This window comes from Drosophila serrata, unplaced genomic scaffold (assembly GCF_035046125.1).
Source record: "Drosophila serrata isolate PLE 108 unplaced genomic scaffold, ASM3504612v1 contig_309, whole genome shotgun sequence".
In the NCBI taxonomy this organism is placed as follows: domain Eukaryota; kingdom Metazoa; phylum Arthropoda; class Insecta; order Diptera; family Drosophilidae; genus Drosophila; species Drosophila serrata.
The window spans coordinates 59,313-70,217 of record NW_028257207.1 but is presented as its reverse complement, the minus strand read 5'-3'; the positions used below and the strand labels follow the sequence as shown (position 1 = coordinate 70,217).

Here is a 10,905-nt window from a genome sequence, read left to right as displayed (position 1 = left end):
GGAAATATAATATTTCGAGGTTTTGGCAATTATATTAATTTGTTAGGAAGAGGGGCCAGCACGAACAAAAAGGGACATCTCCACAGCTTGCCCTATGGATCTAAGAGATCTCTATGTTCCTGGCACAGATTATTAAACACTAGATATTTTTCAGGTCGATATCGTGGACCAAATTGGATTCCATTTCGGTTCCAGCCTTTGACAGACTGGGTTCGACGAAGGTGAATAGGTTTGCCCACTGGTGCCACCATGTCCTTTCATAAACCATACACCGATCCATCATGCGAGTTCCTTATAAAGGTACTTAAGATTTTTATAATATTAAGACGTCCATTGTTCCAATGGTGGCGAAACAGCTGGAAAACATCCTTTGGGACAAATATTTATAAAAAACCAAGCATAAAATTTTGAACGTGTCTTATGTTTGAAAAGAGCCGGGTCAACAATATATGATAACATTTGCATGTCCGTCAAATTAGCGTCGATGGAACACGGAGGGGATCTTTAATTTTTAATTAATTTCGTAATTAAGGCACTAATTCGAAAGAAAAAAAGTTTCCAAATGCTAAATAATGAATTTACTATTGTTTTATACTGATTTTGAAAGTATTTGACATTGGATAAAAATCGTGAAAAATCGTGTTTTCACGGATTTCTTAATATCTCGGCTAATCGAACGCGTTCAGCAACACCCGATACGCCAAAATTAAGGACATTTATTGTAGGTTTTCACTACCAAGTTTGAATTTCTTCAAACTGTCAGTTTTTGAGTAAATCGCATAACAGTGATCTAACCTCACAGGACATCAAAAATTGTAAGGCTTATAACTTCGATTTACGAACGCGTGCAATGGAAAATGGAACCAGATGGGAACCAGCAGAAAACCACTCGTCGAACCAGACCATGGAACCATGTTAAGAAAAATTCTAAATTATATAAAAATAGGAAATTGTTGAATAAAATTGTAAGAAAACTGTCTGCCCAATAAATGAAAAAGCCATTCAAAAATGATCTATTTCGTTCTTTTTAGAATATTTTAGTATATACTACGGCGGCATGTTATGCCCCTCCAGACAAGGAAAATCGACGCAAACTTTTACAAAAATCTTACACCCTTAAATGAACGCGTGCAAACTTGCACGGTATCTCCAAAGCTAGGAGAAAATATTCCCTAATTTTGAATTAAATATTAATGTGAGCTAACTGTCAGATTTTGAGAAATTAAAGTGTTTCTCTTTTCCGACCTCATTCACAAACACTGGCTTCGTAATGACCGTAACGCCATGTTGCATGCCCCATAACTTTTGAAAAATTCTAACTCCCTTAAATGAACGCGTGCAAACTTGCACGGTATCTCAAAAGGAAGGGACAAATATTCCCTAATTTCGAATTAAATATTAATTCGATCTAACTGTCAGCTTTTGAGAAAATCAAGTGTTTCTCTTTTCCGACCTCGTTCACAAACACTGGCTTCAAATCGATAAGAGCGCTTCCCACACCCTATCGATGAATAGCCCGCCAGAAAATATTCCTATTGGCCATTTATGAAATATGCATGCCGCATGAATGGAATTGGCATTCCAAGCATTTTGGTAGTTGTTTTATCAAAATCCGTTCAGTCGTTCATGAGAAACCCCCACTTTTTCATTTATTTCCATAATTGTTCCTACGAAGAATAAATGTATCTGGCAGCACTGAATAAATGTATCTGGCAGCACTGCCTGCCTAAAATTAGGTCAATTTGATTTAAAAATGTATTATAAAAATTATGCAAACTGAAGATCGTACCATTAACGGGATCGCAATTCTGAACATTTTAATGGACTTCTCGTCAAAATCCGCTCAGTCTATTTTTATTTATTTCTATTTATGTACCGGTAAAAGATAATATATCCGACAGGCCTGCCTGCCTAAAATTAAGTCATTTTGATTTAAACTTTATTATAAAACTTATGCAAAATGGAGATCGTATAATTAACGGGATCGTAATTCCAAACATTTTGATATATGTATGTATATTTCATCAAAATAAGTTCAGTCGTTAATGAAAAATACCGACTTCTTCATTTATTGCCGTAAATGTATGTATGTATGTATGTACATATGTATGCTCGACGAAGAATATTAAATAAAAGAATGTGATTTTAACTTAATGGTAGAACGTATGTAAGCAAAAGGAACGAACAGAATTGCAGCTCTGAACAATTTAATCCATATTTCATCATGTTACCATACCGTAATTTACCACATTAAAATTCTTTTCGCAGATTCCCATACTGTACTTTACGGAAAAATACTAGATAAAAATTAAGAATTTTTAATATGTACCTGTCTTATGTTAAAAAAGGCTAAAGCGCCAAAACTGAGTCGCACCAGCTGACTACAAACTGTGCTGGAAAACTCTGAAGTCCGGCGTTAGTTGACACATTATTTTAGTCTGTGTTTTCATTGTCTCCATAGGTTAGTTTTCCTAGACTGTTAGAAACGTAACCTTTGGCGTCTCCACAAGTAAAATATAAAGAAAGTTGGTTACAGTAAATTTCTAAGGGTGCCAGTAGTTACTGCACGACTTGGCAACAAAGAGGGGCCAGTAAGTTGAAGACAGTTTGACCGGCGTTTCTGGAGTCTTTTCTTCCTTCTCGGACCTTGTAACTCAAATGTCTTCTACCGAAGTCAAGCTGTCGCGGTTACTAATCCTAGCACAGAAGTTTAACAACTTCTATTTGACAGGTAAGCAAAAATAAATTCCGCCTTGACAAAAAGGTCTGGTCTAAAAAGCCCATATATTTGTATGTATATGTAGGTGGGATGTTTGTAGCGCTTGCAACCTAAACCTACAGCAGGACGCGAATTCTTATGCTTTATCGATTAGTTTGTTTAGTTGTCAGTATCTATTATTCAGAAGAAAATGCAACTCCTCATATAATGTTATATCTGTATTGCAACTATGTACATTATTGTTTGAATGGCATTTGTTAGTTTGTTAGACTTAAAGTTCAGAAATCGCGACACCAGTTAAAGCTCTTATGCAAGACCATTTTTATCAAGTGAAATTTGAACATACATACATATATGTACATATGTATGCACATGGATGTTTTTATGTATGTTCATATGTATGTATATACATACATGGGCGAAAATATCCCCAAATTCATTTAGGTACATGTACATACATATGTATGTACATTTGTTAATAAATACATACATATCGAAATTTATACAAACATATGCATGTCATTTAATTTGTTTCAAATATGTACACGTATGTTTAAATAGGAACCCTCGGTTTTGAAGCTATCTCGATGAAACATCATCTTCTAAATACTCTCAGTCGCATATACATATGTACATGTATGTATGTATGTACACTCAACCGCATATCTCTGCATACACCCCAAAAAAATTTTCAAATTCAAATTTTAAACACAAACTGTTCAGTTATAGCGATATCTGAAATAAATTCGATCAATCGGAATGTGTTTCTAATTCTTATTAATGTACATTTAAAATAAAATTTTGAACATCTAATATAAATTTTGTTTATTTCAACTAGTATGGCTTGATTTTCCAATTTTAAACAACAAAAGTATATAAACCTCGGCGTCCGAAAGATTTCTTCCTTGTTATAAATAATAATCTTTTTAAGGTGCTAAAAATGATATAAAGAAAGACTTCGAAACAATACCATTTCGCGCATTATTTTTTCTTTTAACTATTAATCTTAATATAATTTCTTTATTGAAACTCAGGTATCCAAAAGAGCGACATACGTCCATTTGTGGTTGAGGGTCAACAAGTAGGGCTGGTGAAATCAGATGTATTTAAGCAGCTTTTGAAGTATCCAGAAGTGTTTTGCTTTCGGGACTGTGAACAAACCAAACAGGTAAGCTAAGTCGTTAATACCATGTATATTATCATATTGCTTAATTTAACCAAATTTCCCATTATAGGGTGTAGTTGAACTAAATCCTGCCTTTCGTGACTACAATGAGCGCACAGAGCAATTGGAAAAAGTACTTCGTACCCTGCGCTCAGAGGGATTGTTCCCAGCCCTTCAAGGATGGCGGGATGAGTACTTTGAGGTAAAATCCGAGCACCGGGCTTTGCTGAAAATGGAACGAGCAGCTACACCGCTCTTTGGTGTCCGCAAGTACGGCGTCGACATCAATGGTTATGTGCGTCATCCAACCCAAGGGCTATGCATCTGGCTGCAACAGCGTTCAAACACCAAAGAGACATGGCCTGGCAAGTGGGACAATATGGTTGGCGGTGGGCTATCTGTTGGTTTCGGTATAAAGGAGACAGCTATTAAGGAAGCTGCCGAGGAGGCATCTATTCCAAGTGATCTTGTCAAGAATTTGGTGTCGGCGGGATGTGTCTCATTTTATTTTGAAAGCCGACAAGGACTTTTTCCCAACACCGAATACGTATTTGACTTGGAACTCCCAGTCGACTTTGTTCCCCATAACGCTGACGGCGAGGTACAAGCTTTTGAGTTACTTCCGGCTAAGGAGTGTGTGGAGCGGGTTTTTACGCCAGATTTTAAGACAACATCAGCTCCAGTAGTTATTGACTTCCTTATTCGCCATGGTCACATCACTGCTGATGACGGTAAGAAGTATTTCTGGTTTTCACACTATTTTCAAACAAATTTCATTATTTTTCCTTTATTTTTTTAGTATTAGACTTTACGCAAATCGTTGAGCTCTTACACGTACCCTTGCAGTCGCTATATACATACAAGACGCGTTTAGAGATGGTCCAAAAGCAAAAGCAGCAGCAAAAAAAGTTAACCGGTGGTGAAGATAAAAATTGCAATTGTGATTGTTTGCAGCCAACTAAACCCATAGAGAACGGATACAAAAATAGTCCATAGTATTATTCCTGGCTTAGAGATAAAGACGAATAAAATAAGGACTAGGGAGTGTCAGACTAAATAACATATATATACATAGCATTTTTTGGAAGTTAAGCAAATACCGAAAGTGAGTGTGTATTAATTTACCCAAATCAAAGCAAACGATCGACCTAGATAATATATTGATTAACTTCTGTAATGACAACCAAAAAAACCTAGTACTCGATAAATTGCTTACAAATATTTGGTATGTAGCAACTAAATATTGCCGTGCGAGCTATTTACAAATTTTAATTTGTACGTCAAACGTTATTTTTATAAAAGGTTGATTTTAATTTATAAAATATTTATTGTAAATTGATATAATAATAATCTCTTAAAGATATGACAAACTTAGAGATAAATAGTTTTTCTGTGTTAGATTTTCCATTTACGCCCTCAATGACACAAAAACTCTTAAACCTAAAAAAAATTGTAAACGGACAAACATTAATCGCTGTAATTTGAATTATATCTTATATATACTATTTTAAGTAGATTATCACTATTGCATGTGTGTACCAAAGTGCTCAAACTTAAGAAAAACGACACTAGATAGTTTTCTGTTAAATTTGTGAAATTTTTGTATCTTAATAAAGAAAATCAAAGTATGCTTCAATGGTTTTGCGTTATTAATATCATTTTAAGAGGAAAGGAAGTTAATTCGGCACGCCGAAGTTTGTATACCCTTGTACTTTACAATAACGTTAAAAATTATTCCAACATTTAAATATGTCAAAAATTCGGTTTAAACGTTTACCGATACATATATAATTTGAAGTTTTACACATAAAATTTAGCATTTTCCGCTACATTTAACGATCGTTTCTATAGCAGCTTTATATTTTAATCTTCTGATTTTAATAAAATTAAAACTGAAATTCTGAAATAATAAATAATAAATATTTCTCAAAGCAAATGATATTTGGATGAAAAACTGCGAAGTTGTAATTTTTTTATTATACATTTCTTAAACGTTCTTATGGCAGCTATGTACATATATGATGTTGCCTGATTAATTCCGTGCGAATCAGGCCACTTTAAAAAAAATTTATTGTGCAAAAAATTAATAAATTATGTGCCACACAATATCATAACATTTTAACGAATTGTTTAATTTCTTTTTTCAAATATTTTACAGGTTAAATAAATAAATGTACACAATATAACCAAAAACTATAGTGTTGAAGATCCGTTACGTCTTACGATTTTTTTGCACACAATTTTCGTTCTGGCTTTTGAACTGGCTTCAGGCTCTCAAATTTCGTTCAAAAGACAGCGAGAGAGCGCTTTAGAGCCGCTCTCTCTTGCTGGCTCCAGAACCACCCTGCAGTACCGCGTGTCATCAATAGGCCACTGTCATCAACATGTCATCAACGCGCCGACTGCGACTTATACCGAGGCGACGCTCTGCCGACTGCGACTTCTACCGAGTCGACCCTCTGCCAACTGCGACTTCTACTACGACGCTCTGCCCACGATACAGTTACGGCGGTAGTCTAGACGGCAGTCGTCGGCAGTACCATAGCCCGAACGTTGAGAAATTTGTTGATGAAACATCGATGAATTGTTGATGAAACAACGATGAATTGTTGATGAAACATCGATGAATTGTTGATGAATGATCGATTAATTGTTGATGTATTTTTATTGATGATAGCCTAGGACATGCCCATGTTAAATAAATCAACAGTTTGTATGGCCTGTCATCGATGAAAAATCAACAGCACCCCCTTGACTGTTGATGAATTACTGATGACAGGTACTGTAGGGCAGTAGCTCTCTCATACGGATACATCAACATGGCCTGCCTCAAAATACCGATTTCGCGATTGAACTTATTAAATATTTTTACATTTTGTTGCATTTCGGGTGGGAACGGGCTGAAGGACTATCGATATATCGATAGGGGGGATTGGAAGGACCAGGAGGGGGCGAGGAAAAATGAGCGAACCGGGTAGTTCGAAGTGCCTAAGAGAAAGGGTTCTTGCCCTTTCTCTCAGCAAGGGCGATGAAAAAGTAACGGCTGGAGTCTGGAATAGAGGAAAAGGAACCGGGCTATAAAGGGAGGTGCGAGCGGAAAAAAACTGGATGGATAACGTGGTGCGGTTAACTTCGGAAAGGAAAAAACGTGATCCCGGAAAGAAGTTGGAGACGTGACCGATCGCCACCCAGTGCCGTTTTCCTGAGCCGTCGCCTCAGAGCCACCCAGTGCCGTTTCCTGAGCCGTTTTCCCAGTGCCGTTTCCTGAGCCGTTTTCCCAGAGCCGTCGACCGAGCTGCTGGGCACCGCGTCGTCGCCGCCGCAAGCCAAGTCCGCCGGCCCACGCAAGCGTCGGAGCCGTCGCCTCAGAGCCGTTTTCCCAGAGCCGTCGCCCGAGCTGCTGAGCACCGCGTCGTCCGCCGGCCCACGCAACCAACAACCGTCGCCGCTGCCGCAACCAATAACCACCGGCTAGAGCTACCGCAACCAACAACCACCGGCCAGAGTGACCGGCGCAGTCCAGTCCAAAGAAGACCCCAGATCCGGTGAGTCCGTTCCGCATGGGACGATACCAAGGGCGAATTGCGCATTAATTTCTGCCCAGGCAGCTGCCGCCGACCTGCGGGCAGCCCTTACCACCCGGCGCCAAACCAGGGCGAGCTGGGAAATATAAAGGAAGAAAAAAAATAAATTTAGGTTGTTAGGTGTAAGACATTAGTGTTATTGTTAGTTAGTGTTAGATTTGAGGTATTAGTGTGTTTGTCTCGCCCTCCGGATTGATCGTATCCTGGATCCGGGATTGGTGCAACCCATGCGCTGCGACCAATAGGGGAACGGGGAAGAAGCCCTTAGTAAGCCCTCAGTTTTGTTTGAACCCTGACCCTAGGCTATTTCTTATGGAGCTCCAGTAGGGACATTATCTGAAGCCGAGAACCGAGAGCTAGAGGAAATCAAGCAGAGGTTCCTCACCTTCGAAAAGGATGGTTTGGGAACGACTGTCCTGGAGAAACACTCCATAGAGCTGGTGGAAGGTGCCAAAATTTTCAAAGACCGACCCTACCCTCATGTCACCAGCCAAGCAAAAAGTGGTCGAGGACGAAGTCGACAAGATGCTAACCCTGGGAGTCATCGAGGAGAGCAAGAGCCCTTGGAGCAACCGGACGACGGTGGTGTCGAAGCCTGGAAAGGATAGATTCTGTTTAGACGCCAGGAAACTAAATGACGTGACCGTCAAGGATGCTTACCCCTTGCCTAGTATCGATGGAATCCTGTCCAGAATCGATCAAACGCATTTCATCTCCAGCGTGGATTCGAAATTTTGCGTTCTGGCAGTTCGAACTGGACGAGAAGAGCAAGGAGTTGACGGCGTTCACAGTTCCTGGTCGGCCCCTCTACCAATTCAGGGTGATGCCTTTCGGGCTCTGTAATGCGGCACAGAGGCTGGTGAGACTCATGGATCGAGTAATCCCAGCCGAGATCCGATCCAACGTATTTGTATACTTGGACGATCTGCTCATTCTGGCCCCGGACATCGAGACGCACTTCCGATACCTACGACGGGTCGCCGAATGCCTAAGAGAAGCGGGATTAACTATCGGCATGAATAAATCGAAATTCTGCTTCAAGTCTTTGACTTACTTGGGTTTCGTCGTGGGTGGAGGTCGTCTGAGCATGGATCCCGGTAGAGTGGCGGCAATCAGGAGGATGCCGGAGCCGCGTCGTCGCCGCCGCAAGCCAAGTCCGCCGGCCCACGCAACCAACAACCGTCGCCGCTGCCGCAACCAACAACCACCGGCCAGAGTGACCGGCGCAGCCAAGTCCGCCGGCCGGAGCCAACTTCGGAGGCGTCGCCACCGCCGCAGTCCAAAGAAGACCCCAGATCCGGTGAGTCCGTTCCGCATGGGACGATACCAAGGGCGAATTGCGCATTAATTTCTGCCCAGGCAGCTGCCGTCGACCTGCGGGCAGCCCTTACCACCCGGCGCCAAACCAGGGCGAGCTGGGATATATAAAAGAAGAAAAAAAATAAATTTAGGTTGTTAGGTGTAAGACATTAGTGTTATTGTTAGTTAGTGTTAGATTTGAGGTATTAGTGTGTTTGTCTCGCCCTCCGGATTGATCGTATCCTGGGTCCGGGATTGGTGCAACCCATGCGCTGCGACCAATAGGGGAACGGGGAAGAAGCCCTTAGTAAGCCCTCAGTTTTGTTTGAACCCTGACCCTAGGCTATTTCTTATGGAGCTCCAGTAGGGATAGTAGGTGAAAGAGGGAAAATTTCTGGTTAGCCAATCGTGGCCAATTTGTGGCCGAAGAGCTTCTCCTCCGCCAACGTTGTCGGTCCCCAATAAAGGGCAGCCTTGGTGCAAGCGCATCCCTGGCTGAGGCCACGTTCTCGCCGTGGACGAGTTGGCGCCTAAACCATATTTGTAAATCTGTTAGACGTAAGATGCCAAAAACTTATAATTAATAGCCAGTAAAAGTTAAGAAAATGAAAATGCAGTATGTTTACCTGGGGGGAGATGGGCCAGTCGCTAGGCCGCCTGGAGTAAGCTCCGGCATGCCGGAGATGGGTGATGCCCCGAAATGTGGAGGAGGTCGGACCCAGCCCTGGGCACCCTGAGCTAGCCCGGCGTTGCCCAAAGAAAGGCAGTTCCGTTACAATATGGCGCCCAAATCTAAAAAAATAAAAGAATATCCCGCTACGACGTCTCGAAAGGCCACGTCCTAGGTCATCCAGCCCTCGCAATCGGTGGCTTGCGAGGCCTATGTTACGGTCTGCAACTGCACCGAGGACCGGGGACTGGTGACCAAGGCGTATATTCGTTGTTTTTATTTTTAATTAGTTTCCCAGTCAGGACGGGAGGCTTCGTCCGCAAAAAGATGGACAATTGCTCCCGGGCACAGTTCACAGAGGGTGCTGCGGTGGCAGGGTGGTGGCATCCGGGCGTGGGAACGACGGATTCGCATCCCTTAGCCACAGACCGTGCATAAAGCACGAGTCAAGAACCACTGTGATATAAACTGTGATATATAGTAGATAGGGAAACAAGTGTTTATTTATATTAACGTAAAGTTTGGTTGTTTTCAATGTAAATGTTAATGTTAGAGTAAATGTTGTACAGATCCTTGGGTTTTCCTGGTGGATGAGGCTTCCTGGGATCAGTTTGTTGGTGAAGTCGCGACCCGCAGGTCTCACTGCGCGCTGCGCGACCACCGCAATCTGAGCCTTGAAGTCCCAGGCATCAAGGAAAATCCTACTGGATACTGCTGAAAGCCGATGTCCTTAACTGGCGACTTTCAGCACCGCTGAAAGTTGGCCCAGTTGACGAGCGGCCGGAGTCGAAACTACTGGGACGAATTGATGACGCGGGAATCTGGCACGGAGCCACCGGCGGTTGATCGGCTCCATCTCCCCTGAAATTTAGAAAGGAAAAGAAAAGTTAGTGAAATTTTTTGGTTGAGTACGCAGGTAGAAGAAGATTTATTTATCTATTTATTCGTATATTTATTTCTCCATTTATTTATTTATTTATTGATTTATTTATTGCGTTATTTAATTACAATTGTTGCATGTGCATTTATTAATGTTAGGTTATTTATTGACGCCGATCCAAATCCCGGGAGTTGCCATCTAACACCCGTGCTCCACCGAAACAAGAAATACCAGATCTTGTAGCGTATCCAACACTCGGACTTGAAGTGTGGTAATGAGCTTGTGGATGTTTTATTCTGTTGAGGAAGTACAAACTTAGAATTAACCTCAACCTATTTCCCTTTTACGTACCGCAGTATCTCCTCCCTTCTCTGCTGGGATCGCAGATCGGAATAACCGTGGCGCCGAACTTAACATAGCTTTTCGGCCATAAACAGTGTGGCCAATTACAAACATAGTTCAAATACCGAGTACATACTTAACGAAGGTTCGCCTTAGTGGCGCGTAATTCAAACTTGACTGACTATCGATATTCTAGCGGGTTAGCTTATCCGTTCCGCGACATTTATGTTTACATATTTATTTATT

The 10,905-nt window shown here is 41.3% G+C and overlaps 1 protein-coding gene across 4 annotated transcripts; it reads left to right on the top strand.

Annotated features, from left to right (window-relative positions):
- The first annotated feature begins 1,762 nt into the window (after nt 1–1,762).
- Nucleotides 1,763–5,520, top strand: LOC110191701 (uncharacterized). 4 transcript variants are annotated; one of them, XM_020962618.2, is made up of 5 exons: nt 2,310–2,461; nt 2,537–2,731; nt 3,754–3,887; nt 3,955–4,615; nt 4,684–5,520. In XM_020962618.2, the coding sequence occupies exons 2-5, from the start codon at nt 2,659–2,661 to the stop codon at nt 4,878–4,880; spliced, it is 1,065 nt and encodes a 354-aa protein (XP_020818277.1). In that variant the 5' UTR covers nt 2,310–2,461; nt 2,537–2,658; the 3' UTR covers nt 4,881–5,520. The 4 variants fall into 4 exon arrangements, with proteins under 4 accessions (XP_086693542.1, XP_020818277.1, XP_086693544.1 ...); XM_086837416.1 differs by having other exon boundaries at nt 1,763–2,731; XM_086837418.1 differs by lacking the exons at nt 2,310–2,461; nt 2,537–2,731 and adding an exon at nt 2,803–2,884.
- Nucleotides 5,521–10,905: the final 5,385 nt, after the last annotated feature.

Coding starts and splice junctions, on each gene's coding strand:
- LOC110191701 (XM_086837416.1), top strand. CDS start 2,659: ATGTCTTCTACCGAAGTCAAGCTGTCGCGGTTACTAATCCTAGCACAG. Junction 3,888..3,954: donor ACTGTGAACAAACCAAACAG/GTAAGCTAAGTC, acceptor TTCCCATTATAG/GGTGTAGTTGAACTAAATCC. Junction 4,616..4,683: donor TCACATCACTGCTGATGACG/GTAAGAAGTATT, acceptor TTATTTTTTTAG/TATTAGACTTTACGCAAATC.